This window comes from Cygnus olor, chromosome 21 (genome assembly GCF_009769625.2).
Source record: "Cygnus olor isolate bCygOlo1 chromosome 21, bCygOlo1.pri.v2, whole genome shotgun sequence".
Classification (NCBI taxonomy): Eukaryota; Metazoa; Chordata; class Aves; order Anseriformes; family Anatidae; genus Cygnus; species Cygnus olor.
Window position 1 is genome coordinate 1,274,476 of NC_049189.1, and position 13,229 is coordinate 1,287,704.

At 46.1% G+C, this 13,229-nt stretch overlaps 1 protein-coding gene across 7 annotated transcripts in view; it reads right to left on the minus strand.

The window, feature by feature from the left end:
- The window catches only part of PRDM16 (PR/SET domain 16), a 310,444-nt gene that overhangs the window by 18,835 nt on the left and 278,380 nt on the right, over positions 1-13,229 (minus strand). For 6 of the 7 annotated variants that reach the window (XM_040533380.1, XM_040533382.1, XM_040533377.1 and 3 more), the window contains 3 exons: positions 8,697-10,098; positions 4,848-4,935; positions 763-932 (listed from right to left, as the gene is read on the minus strand). In XM_040533380.1, the coding sequence (XP_040389314.1) occupies positions 763-932; positions 4,848-4,935; positions 8,697-10,098 (1,660 nt within the window). The remainder of the gene's footprint in view (positions 1-762; positions 933-4,847; positions 4,936-8,696; positions 10,099-13,229) is intronic. The other variant, XM_040533378.1, reaches the window with a different exon arrangement.

The window sequence follows — 13,229 nt, forward strand, 5'->3', positions numbered from 1 at the left end:
TAGTTAACGGGAGCATTAATCAATAATGAAAATCCAAATGTTAATTTGCTACTGTGTATCTACATATAAGTTTAGTCCCTATTGGAGCTACAAACCTCACATTTCTGAATCCACAACTGAAATTTGAGCCCAGAGCTTTTGAGGCAGTAGAACACAAGAGGTGCATCAAACAAAATCTGTACCCACTTACTGCCCCCAAGGAAAAATGAAGCAGGAGCCATCACAAGAACCTCTGGTACTTGCAGGTAAAACCGTGTAAGCAGATACAGATTTCTATTCCCTTGGTGATACGCTCTGATAACTGCAATGGATATGTAAGTATTTCTGCGGGTAAAGTTGTGTCTGAACAGAGAGGCTTACTGCACGCTGTTTTTAAAGCTCCATTTTTTTTTGCATAGCTGAGATTGTAATGCATTTGCACTGGAAACTGTGGCATTTGCTACCACACACAAGAGACTTGGCTTGGAGAACTCTGTTTGCTTGAGAATCTCCAGATCTGTTCTCAAGGTTATTAAAAATTACAAAGAAAATAGAAGATGCTGATTTTCTACCAGACAAAACAAGCTATTTCAGAGCGAATTAGTCATCAGAATGCCCTGTTCTAATTCTGCTGCTTCTTGTTTTTCCTCCCCACCCGTATCCAGACAGTAAGGATGACCATGTGAAGTCGCTCTGTGCCTGATGATGTTGCTGTGATGTTGCTCTGTGCCCCAACACGTTGGGAGAACGCTCCCGCTGCTGCGGTGGTGCCAAGGCCCTTACCTGCAGGTGTAACGCTCCTTGCCCTTGCGCAGGATGGGGTCGGATAGCGTGGGTGGTGGAGATCGGAAGTTGAAAGGGTGATGTGGAAGGGGCTGCAGGGAAGTGCCAGAGTCTGCCTTCATGGCTGCAAAACTCTCCAGTTTCTCTGTCATCGTTTCTATGGCTGACATCTACAAGTACAAGGCAAAACCTCGTGTCATTAAAATCCACAGGAAGAACAATCTCTGATGCATAAAACATGTCTTTTAGCACTGGTATGGTGCTCAGAGCCTGTTGCTGATGTTTGCTCTTATTCGCAGGAGCCAGCAGCACAGCATGAAACGGAGTCACTGAATCCAGCCAGGGAAGAGAGGAGTAGTACATCGGGTTCAGAGGATTCAGAAAAGGTACAGCTGACAAAGCCAGGCTATAACCATCAGATCGTAGAGATTAGAAAACTTTTTAACCTTCTGCAACGTGCCTGTGTTTACCTACAGCATGTCAAATTAAAAATTGTCTCAGGATACACTCAGCTTCTTCCCTTTTCCCAGGGATGACACTGAAATTTAGACAACGTGGGCAGCTGCTGAGTGCAGAAGTCACAGCCCAACCCCTCTTCTCCCCCTGACACCACCCAGCCTCGGGAAGCAAGGAGGTTTCATTTCTCACACACACACGTTACGCTCGCTCAGGCTCAGAGGGCGAGCAGCAGCGAGCGCGGGGCAGGCAGGCAGGTGGCCCCAGGTGGGAGAGGACAGGGAGCTTTGGGGCAGGAGGCGGAAGGATCCTGGCCAAAGTGCAGCGGGAGAGAGCAGGGGAATGGGCGACTGCTGGCCACGGGGCTGGAGCCTCAGGGAGGAGGCAGCAGCTGGAGCCGTGGGGTGAAGATCAGACTCGGGACGGAGGGTGCCCACAGAGAGTTTGTGCGGCTAAGAGGCCAACATGTTACTTACAGGTAAGAAAGGTTCAGAAGTCAGTAAAGGTGACGGAAGGATGGCCAAATTCCTGGCAGGAGAGGAAATGCCAGCCAAAATAAAACAGAAGTGAGCAGCAGCTGGATGACTTGTGGTTAGAAGGACCACAGTCTGCACAGGGAAAACCTGTCTGCATGGGAGTGGGAGGCAAACAGGCCTGGAGAGGGGACACGAGCACAAGGCTTCTGCACACCCCTCCCAGCTCGAGTTTCTGTGACTCAGCAGAGCCCCGATCGCACACACACACAGGGATTAAACCAGACCAGAAACAGGGAGAAGGGGAAAAACCTGGAGAAATGGCAGAAGTGGAAAGCAAAAAAAGAAGAAAGAAGAAGAAAGTCGGTCTGCGTGGAAAGAGAAGGACACCTAAAAACAAAACAAAACAAAAGCAACAACAAAAAAACATTTTTACTTTCATTAAAGCAAAGCAGGAAATCCAAATCCAAGAGAGAAAGCAACTCAGAGGACTGCACTAACATCTCCAACGCTCAATTTTGTGCACTCTCGAGAGCACTTTTGCGATACCCAGCTGAAGCAGGGCTAAAACAAACAAGCAAGCCATAAAGCTGCCTCCTGGCTGCAGCTGACATCACCGGGAGAGGGAGCGAGGGGGCAGTGGGAGCCTGAATGGAGTCAGACAGCGAGCGGGGAGACAGCGAGCGAGCGGAAGGCAGTAGGAAGCCATATATCAAAAGTAGATGCTCTATTGTACAGGAAGGGCTGACCTTTTGCACGTTTACACTTTATTAAACTGGGCTCGGGGGGGAGAAGAGAGCCAAGATATTGTTTAAAATGTATGACTATAAAAAAAAGTTGTCTTAATCACCAAAGAATACATTGTGGAAGGCTGACAACCATTCATAAGCTGTAAAAAAGAGGAGTAGTAAAACCCATTTCTCGATAATAGATCCACAGCCCCTTAGTTGGAGGCTCCCAGCCCATGATAAATAGTAAGTAATACTTAGCGCCAGCTACTTGAAAAGGTTACTTGATCATTTACAGCAAAAGCTCTGCCCCAGCTGCCAGTCATGTAACAAAACCATCACGTTAAAATGCTATCCGGATCTTTCAGAGCTATGCCACTCAGCCCTTTGCTGGAGTACCTGGAGATATCTTTTGTTGTGCCCTGTTCTTTAGGCACTTAGTCAGAGATGTTTGCTGGCTTGATAGCCGTAGGCTTATTTTAAAATTCTAAACACCGGCCATAGCCTCTCCAGTGGTAAAGGCACTTTGCTATTTAGGGAACAACTGCCTGGTTATAATAAAAAAGAAGGGGAGAAGAAAAGAAACTTAACAGGTGAGAAAAGGTTTTCCATTAAGTTATCAAAAAGTTACACCATTTATTTATGTTGTCCAGAGTTTCATTTAAAATAGACAATGTAAGAATAACTCACACCATAGCAGAGGAACTACTGTCAACAACCGGGTAAGAAGTAAAAGTTGCCTGAAATTCATTTTAAGAAAGCAAGCATCTTCCGAACACTCAATCTTTATCACAGTTTTTGGCTTAATCACATCTCACCCAGGGCCCTCTCTGAGATCTGGGGAATTATTCACAGAAGAAAAGACTTAGACCAGACGTGGGCTTTGAGTGAGAGAAACACATGTAGAGGGGGCCTCTAATTCGTCTGCTGTATGGATGTTGGTCCTAACGAAGAAGACAGAAGCAGGAGTCCCTGCAAAGGTGAGTTTTTTTAGGAAAACATCCAGGATAATATTGGATGGGGATCTGGTAAGTAAAAAGCTCATGTATTCTTGAACAAATGACCTGCCCTCATTCACCTTCAGTATTTGAAATATCTGAAATATCAGCTGCTGTCAAGATCGAATGATCTTTACAGAGTAAACCCTTCATTAAAAATTAGTTATCAGGAAGTTTCGGGCTTGAGTGATTGTAAATTTTAGGCTATTCTGTGTGATAAGCTATTAGAGATAACCAGACCTTCCACATCTTTTCATTGCCATGGGAAGAGGACGTGGTCAGGATTTCGTGAACAATGTTAATAACCTTCCACCCAATGCTTGCTCCTGCTCAGGGTCCGCACGTTTCTCATCGTCTTGTTGGGTTGCTTTGCTGCACTAGCTCCTCCCTGCTATCAGATTCTTTACAGGCAGATATCCCCACTATTCTAACTCACACAAACACAGGATGTTCCTGGCCAGCCTGTCACCATTATCCAGCCTGTATGAAGGAAAAATCAGGGGAAGTTGTTAACCAAACTCTGAGGCTGATGCAAAACAATGAAGAAACTAAGTTTAGCTGTGAAAACAACCAGGATCCAGCTTTCACAAACCTGCAAGTTATTTATCTAAGGTGGGAAACATTATCAGACAAGAACAATGCATGTGAATATAAAGGAGAGTACAATAATGACCACAGAGCTCAGCTCCCACTAAGTGCTCACGGCAGGAGAGACGGAGGATGGCTGGTGACTGTCACACCGAAAGGCCATCAGGTAGCTTGTGGCAGAACCGACTGCATTATTGTTAGGAAGCAAGGAATAGTAAGGGCAAGAGTAACACCACTCTCACCACGGGAGAGTTTAGCTACCACTTAAAATATAAGGGTTTTTTTGGTGAACTGGGGTTGATTCTCGTGAACAGTCTCTGTAGCACTGGACTTAGTTGTGCATTAAGGACCTAGCATGGCTGCACTGTGGGCTGACCCACCACCTTTCGGAGTAGGTAGAGTTGGACTCTAATTACCCATCGCCCCACTTTTACACTTTCTGAGTGATGTAAAGGGAGTGTTGGGCAGGTATAAAATGCTACAGCCTAGATGCTAGAGTGTCTTTCTCCACTTTGCACTACTGCAAATGCCTGCACCAGGTGTTTCCAATGAAAAAATTATGTAGGCATTCTGGCATGTGAAAGTTTGGCAGCCTGTACGAGTTGTCCAGACCTTGTCCCTGTTCTTCTGTTAATGCAAAAGCAACAGCAAGACATTACTGCCACCATCCTCAAACTAGGTATGAAATTAAAAGTACTTAAAAGTAACTGGTGGAAAATACTGGAGTTTCCATTCAGGCCCTTGGATGAAAAGAATCTGGTGCGAGAGACTTGTTCGTGCTAGCTCCATCTCAAACTTCTTGCAATTCAATCAACGCTGCGTTATAATTTTACTGCTTTTACCTGGGGGTGGAATAGCAGCGGGGAGGGTCGCAGGTACTTCTCCTTGAGGGCACCCACAGGGTCTGTCACCTTCCGCTTCTCCACCCTGCTGGACAACAACACAGAGGGTTACGTACCTTCCAGGGATACAGGCAGGAAAGAAACAGCCAAGTCATTTGCAGAGGTGTTTAAATTATATAGATGAGAACATTCTCCTATTGACACAAACGCCTCTCTCCCCCTTCTACTGAATACTACAAACGATGACCCAAACATTACCCCACAAAAGGTACTGGCAGCGATATGAAACTGATCTCCTCCTTTGGGCAGTATTTTTCTGCCACCAGACTGATGGCAAAGAAAACATTTTGCTCTTTCTACACGAGACCTAATGTCTCCGCTACAGTGGTTTACATGCCACTGTGTGAAAAAAAATCACAGCAAAAGCAATGTTTTAGTGGAAGAAGCGCTGGAGTCCACAGCAGGCAGCCGCTGCACAGAAAAAATCTCTCTTTGAGAGTTTGTCTTTATCTTAAGAGTTAACACCGGGCCAGACTTTGCAGCCCCATGTGTGCTGAAATCATTAGGTGTTTCATATTTATTTCCTCCCTTGCAGCTGAGATATAATTTGCATTGAGTTTATTTGGCAAGCGTATGTGGACAACAGTTTAAAAAGTTAGGAACTGGTGGGCGATTGCTGAAGCGAGTCAGGAACCCCAGCTCTTCCCGTGTCGCTGCGGTTCGTTCATGTACTGCACGCTCAAGCACTTCACCATGCAGGAACAACCCGAAGGTTAGGCTCTGGTGTTTGAAATGCTGGCTTTGCTTTCAGAAAGTATTCCACTTGCAGGAAAACCATGGTGTGGAGTCACCCAAAAAGAGAATCAGGAATGTCCCCTGTGGGAAGGTTGTCTGAAAGCAGCTCCGATAAGTGCAGCTGCATCTTTAAATTACGGGAACGAGTCCATCCCAGCTAAACCAGCAGAAGTCCAATAGTAAGAGTAATTTTAACTACATTAGTCCAGCATAAATGAGAGCAAATTATTTTGCTGCATTTCAGCTGATTGGTGTGTGGATCAAATTACCAAAGAGTTTAAAAGAAGAGTCATGCAGAGTGCTATTTAGTGACCTGCAGTTAATCTGCATTTAATTTTTCTTAGGTAGAAGAAAAGAGAAGAGCTGGATTTGAAATGCAGCCATAATTACTGTGCTTCGGAAGGTACGCGATTTGACGGGCACGACTTTTCAGAAAAACAGCAGCCCGTAAAACAAGACGTAGGAAGTCTCTCCCTGACATGAGGCCCAGCAGCAAAGGGCAGCTCCCAGCACCTCGCCAGCGGAGCTGCGCTGTCCGTGACGTGCCGCAGGGAGCCGTGATGCACAAGGGATGCCTTCGCGACCCCCGTGAGCCAGCCCCACCTGCGTCAGGGACGTAAAGCCCGCAGAGAAGTGATGGCATCCACACAGCCTCCCCATCTCCCAGCAGTGGGAACGCGACAGGAGCACAAGCAGCCCCGTCAGAGCTGAGCTCCGCCGTGGCTCAGGGATTAGGCTGATCTGCCCAGCCAGTGCCTGAGAACGTTACCTTAACAAGGCCGAGCTAAAAACTGCTCTGATTTCAGGCTGTCTGGCTGCATTAAATTATATCACCAGGAGAAAATGTCAAGGATTTAAGTGGCCTTTGGGAGAAAAATGAAGGAGCCAAATGATGTGAGAGAGTCTGATAAAGAGAAGTTTAGAAACAAAATATTTCCATATTTTTTAAGCTGGGACTTGGAAGCTCTGCTGTTTAGCTCATTACATCAGAAGTCTGATTCACAAGCGACTCCACCACTGCCTTTCTATTTTAATGTATTACTAAAACTACATGCATCCCATGGAATGCAACAAATGATGCCCCCATCCTTCACTTCCATCTGTCTTCTGGACCTTTACGGTTTTCCCGAGGCTGCTATTTTAATTGGCAACTGCTTTTTCAGCCCATGTCATTTTAACATTCCTACTGAGAATGCCCAGAGGTGGCAGAATCCTAAGCTAACTCTACGCTTTTGCCTCTCTATCCCATTTATTTTTTCACAGAAGTACTTTTTACAAAAATAAATAGCGGACTATTTGCATCATTACTTATTTTTCCAGGAGGAGATGACCACGATGGGTCCCAGACAGAATACATTACACGTCCCAGGTTGTGATGCAGCGTTTCCATCACAGATGGTAAGCATGTAAGCAACCAACACGGCATCGACCCTGAGAGCGCTGGCAAAGCGAGAGACGCTTTCTTAATAGCAAGCAACAAGGGCTCACTAATCCTCGTCTCAGCTGACAGTTCCTTGGCCCCGTTAGGCATTGACATCATTTTTTCCCACAGTTATCAGGCATACAATAGCAGCAAGGCAGTGACATAGGTGCTGTTCTCCTGGCTTGCTTTTCCACCCAGCAGTGAAGGCCATGCCACCCGTTGTTGCTCGCAGTCCTTTGAACACTCAAGCGAGCCGTCCCGGTGCTGACACAATCGCGCGGCGGTGACGATGAGTCTTTCCAGCGCTAGAAAACACCGGCTTCTGCAGCACTGCCATTAACTTCCCAGCAGTCTGGGCTACCCCTAGGCTCACTGCGCAGCCCTGCAGCACGATATTCACATTTAGCTCGAGGGCAAGCCTTTAACTTGGGCAGGAGCTGACTGCTCCAGCAGGCACTGAGCAGGGGAGCCCTCTGGCCGAACCGGCGTACCAAAATGGGCGGTTATAAAGCAGTTCGTGTAGCCTAAGAGAGCACTAATCGCCACGTTAACAACTGAAGTAAACTGGTTTGGGACACCTCCTCTCGCTGGACTTTGCTAAGAACTAGCAAATGGCGTTTGCTATGTGACAAAGGTGTCTCAGCAGCAGCAGGAAGACAACAGAGGTAGTGCCAGTGCCTGCGGGGGCAATATGCAAACTCACTGATACGCTCACTTTAAAGCTCAAAAGAATTGTACTTTAGAAACAGAATCCATAAACAGCTCTACAACAACGAAAGACCCAAACCTTTCCTTTACATCTTCTTCTGAATTCTTTCTTTCTGGAATTTTAGCTGGCATTTGGACAACTTCATCTACTCTGCTTTACGCATGCCCTCCATGTATGACTTATTCTAGGAGAGACATGACGAATCTGCCTTCCTCAAAAACATCCGCTCAAAGTGAAACTAGAAAACCCTTGATATCTTCTAAGAAAGGTAATTGCACAAGAAACATTTCTGGGAGATCTAGATAACGCGCTACCATGCACTTACTCAGTACCTGTTACTCCAGACTTAAAAAATGTTTCAAAAGCCTGGGTCCGCAACAGCAGTTCCTATGAACTGAATAATTCCAAGGAATTAGAAAGAAAAAGGGGGGCGGGGAGAAAAACAAGGTGAAGTGGCTCACAAAAGGCCATCAAAGAAGTGAGTGGGAGAGCTGTATTTGCAGGCTCCCAGGGCTCCTGACTCATTCCCAAGCCATGAGAGCCCAGGCTCTGAGGCATCTGAACTCTGCATTCTTATCGAATCAAACCTCTGGAATTTCCCCAGCAGAAGTGCCATCTTAGCGTTGGCTCGTGGGAGAGTCCTTAAATAGGTCAAGTTTCTTCTTTATCAAAATAAAGATGTGTTCTTTATACATATTGATTATGAGTACTCCTTTCAATTATTCAGCCCTTGTGGTTCAGAAAATTCAACGTGCTGTGACAAAGGACAGAGAAGTACTGTCAGGCTGTACTGGTATATCAGCTGTGTCAGATTTTCACTGCTCTTTCTGGATAACCTACATCCAGATCTGCATCAGGTTGTGATGTCAGCTAGAAAACGAGCTCATTAGAGGAAAAAAATTAAGGCAGGGTATGTTAATACCTGTATATGGGGTCCATGAAAAAGGGTGATGGCTTAGCATAATGCAGGGATGGTTGCTGAGGCAGCTGAGACTGGGAAATCTTGGGTAAGACTTCGCTTGCCATTAGTTTCCTCTCCCCATAAATGTGGTTTTTGCGTGGCTCTCTTCCTCCGTTCTGACTGGCTCGGATGCGGTTGCCAATGCTCAGATCCAGTGGCTGTTCTTCCCCTGAGGATGGGGCTGGCAGGACCTTAGGTGGCGGCAGGATTGGCTTTATCTCTTTTGGCTTTGTGGTGAGATCGAAGGGCGACTCCGAGCTGGTGCTGCCTACCTTGTGGAGGTCCCGGGGTGACTTTGGTTCTGCCTTGACCAGCAAGTTGTGATTGAGGGTCCGCTCCGTGAAAGGGTAGAGGGAATGGGGGAAATTGGGGAGGAACTGAAATGGAAACATGGAATGATACGGGAGTGAACCCATCTTTTTCTCCTGCATCCCCATAAAGCCAGGCCCAAAATATTTCTCTGCAATGGAGGCGATGGCTTTAATAGAGTCATTGGCTGCTCCTGTGGTGGGTAGCAGGTGCTCTTCTGGGGGAGGAAAGAAGGAATGCTGAGAATAGAAGAGAGGGATCTCACTGGTATTGTTGGTGGAGCTTGCAGACACAGAGCTGCTGACAAAGTCTGGTTTGCTCTCAATTTGTTTGCTCTTATCTTTCGTTTTGTCCCTGTCGCTCTCCGCATCACTGTCCAGGTCAGAGCCGGTGCCAGTGGTGGTATCCAGATCTGTGCCCGTGGTTGTATTGACATCCTCGAAGTCACTGCCGTCGGACATGTCACTGTTCCTGGCTTTTAGCTTCTCCAGGTAGGAGTTTTCCAGGCTGCTTTCACATTTCTCCTCTCCCGAAGTGGCCTGGTTGCTGCTGCTTACTGCAGAAATCAGAGGAAGTGCCGGGTTCCCAAGGGGGCTCGGAAGCTTTGCGTCTTGAGTGTGGTTGAGGGGACTTTTGAGCAGTTGTGTGGGTGGTAACAAGGGGGGCCTGGGGTATAGGGACGGGGGGAAAATCCCTGGGAATCCTGGAGTGAGGGCAGGAAATGCTGGGGGGGCAGGTGAGAATGGAAGACCCCCTGGGTGGGGACGGGATGGAAAATAATCATTAAATCCCAGGCTGGCGTGGTTGAGGTTGGGAGAGGGCTTGGATTTGTCCATCATGGAAGTGGGCGTTAAGGGGAGGCCTGGGGCAAAGATTCCCCCAGGGCTGTAATGGTTCTTGCCCTCGCAGAAGCGCCGGTGTTTGTTGAGAGAGGAGGTAGTGCTGAACATCTGGCCACAGTCCTTGCATTTGATCTGGGTGCGACAGTCCGCGTGCATCCGCTTGTGACGGCAGAGGTTGGAGAACTGCGTGTAGGATTTGTGACAGACCTCACCTAAAGCATCAACAGAAACCAAAAACAAAAGCAATATGAAATTAACAGGAAATTGCACGGAATTCGTTAGGAGCTTCATCAGTGTCCCACACTCCTTTCACCCTGCCCCTAAAATCCTGATTCCCTGGAGACAGAAGAGAGAAAAAGCAGGCTATATGCTGCGTACACTGGTCTGGATCTCTAGAAACCCAGCTTCAAACGTCTTCAGCTGAGGCTTCCCTACATGCCTTTAGGCACAAAGTTTCTTCATGCTTCAGCTCCCCCTGTACAAAACGAGGCTAAGGAGCCCATCTGGTCTCTCTAGCTTGCAAGGATGTGGGAAAAGCGATCCCCCTCCTTAAAGGTCGACAAAGGACGCAGCAACACCAGGGCGTGATCCTGGCTACATTTAGAAAAGGAAGAGGCAGCCCTGGGAATCCTGCTCAAGGATGCTGGAAGAGATGCTGGGGGGGGAGGCTGGAAGACCCCCAGAGCAGCTGGCAGAAAGCAGCGACTCCTCCGGGTCCCAGCCGCTGCCCAGCTGGCACGGGCAGGCTTCGCAGAGGGAATCCTAGAAACAACACCACCGTTCCTTTCAGATAAACCTTCTCGCCAGAGAATCTCTCAAGGAGCTACTCTCTACGGAAATCCGAGGTGACGCGCTACTCCCGCTCAAACGTTGTTAAAATCTATTTACAATAATCGTACATTTTAATGATATCTATTTACGTTAACCAGCCTGCTTTCCCTCCAGTCTTGGCATGGCAGGAAGTACTGAAGGCTGGAGGGAGAAGAACTTTGCCTCGTTTAATCAAATCTACCCTTTCTTTAATGCCATTAATAGTAAGTAACCACTCCATGGGGATGTTCTATAAATACTTTGCCCGCCAGAGCGCAGTTCAGCTAGAAGTGGGGTAGATGTCGTACTCGTTGAATTAGCAGGACACTCTAGCAATGCCAAGTTAATACTACATCTCCGTTCTCTTTAATGACCTGTAAACACAGAGCTTTCACAATGTGAATTTTCACAGCCTCTTTCACCTACAGACTTTGTTGGTGTGAAAGGAACAGAGTAAGAAAAAAAACCACACCCTGACTTTTTTCTATATATCAAAACACTATAACTTTTTATTATCTAGTGCCTCTTTCAACACAGGAGTAAATCCTACTTCTTAGTGAATTAACACGCTTCTTTCACAGGAGAACTGCTGTTATCACCGCTTTGTAAACATGGAAACTGAGACAAAGAGAGGGAAAGCGTATTGTTCAGGGCTGGGCAGGCAAGGACCTGAGTCCAATTCTCCCAACACCCAGCCCTCCGACGCAGTGAAAAGCAGTCTGTCCGTCCGTCCGTCCTTCCTTCCTCCCAGCTTTTACTGATAGGTACGCGCAAGCTTGATTTTTCTCTAAATTATTCGGATTTACATCGATATTTGAATATCAAAAGACAGCCAAAATATATCACTGGCAGCTCTGAAAATAAAAGGGAAAACCCTTTCAGCAAAATTCAAAGCAAAGATTGCTAAAATTGGACAAAATTGCCATTTCAGTTGAAATGAGCATCACAAAATTGAGTGGATTGTCACTGAAGGGTCTGCTGCATCTGGCTTTTGATTGCACTAGAAATTTAATATGAACTCAGAGAATTTCAGCCTTTCTGCTTTGGGCCTTGATTCAGCAAGGAGCTGCAGAGGAAGCACAAACAGAGGGAGAACTAAACATTCCTCAAAGTTTTTTTTTTAAACTCAGACAAGTTGCAGTATTGAAGCAACAGCCTTCATAATGATTCTGTTCAAGCCATCCCTTACACTTTCAAGGAAAGGGCTTTTGTATTTTTATTTTTTTAAACTTTATTTTAAAATATTTTCTTAAAAACTAATCTAAACAGAGAACTGAAAGGAAACACTTCTCCATTTATCTTCCTTAAAACTAAGGATCTGTTGGATACAACAGCCTCTGACTCTAGAGAGATGTAGGCAGAGGGATCTGCCAGCACCTGCCTAACACTCCAGTCCCACAGCCCTGTTCTCTCAGGGCTGTCCCCGTCCCTTGTCCTTGCAGGAGATGCGCTCGCCACCCGACAGCCTCAGATCCATGAGGAGTGCTGTCCCCCCACAAGCACTGTCAGGCTAAAGTCAGGGCACCCAGCTGCACTGCTGTGCGTCTCTGCTTTGACTCTACTTTAAATGCTTGACTTTAATTCCAGAATGGGCGTTTTTCTTATCCTGCTTGTCTGTGCAAAGCCACCGTCCTCAGGGTTGTGGGAGGGACTGTGCACGTTCAAACGGACAGGTTTGTGCAAATGCTTCCGTGTGTAAGGACACCTTGTGTGAGCTCCCTCTCGAATTACCGATAATTTCTGAAGAAATGTCACATTTGGGTGGATTTATTTAAAAGATGTTTGTATATTTTTCTTTCCAGAACAAAATTACCCCTTTCTAATTTTAACCATCTCCCCTGACATGTGCCAAGAGATGTTATATTGTGGTTTGGAAGATACACACAAGTTTATAATAAATGGCTAATCTGCCTAAGCAGATGGTATCACAACCGAATGCACTTTCTGTCAGTTTTCACTGGCTCAACGCTGTGCTCGTGCTGCTTGCGTTATTTTTGTTGTAAAAAATAAAAAGAAAAAGAAAATAAAAGATAACAAAAGCTACATTTTCAAACAGAATCAGGCTCCTTTCTTCCATTTTCCACCCCAGGAAGAGTTGCTGTAGCCTCCTCATACACACAATATTGCATAAATTTCCCTGAATAAAAGTGTTACAGGTATGAGAGCTCACATCATCATTCTAAAATAAGGAAAACTGGAAAAAAAATGTTTAAATCCCCAATTACACAATGATTTAGTAACTCTGCATGTAATGTCCTCTCCTACTGTTCTGCATTTTGCAGTTATAAAGTTTGATTATTTTTTTAAAAGCCAGGTATAATATTGTGGGGAAAACAACAACAACAAAAAAACAAAGGAACCATCCACCTTTTTTTTTCCCACTGAACAGGAAAGAAAATCTTTCCAGGGAATCCTGCCTCATGGCTCCCCTAAAATTGCTAATGGGTTCCATATTAATGCATGTGACTCCACCTGGTACATCTGAACTAAGCAGAATCAGTCTCAGTTGTTTTACACACTGATTTAGACTGAC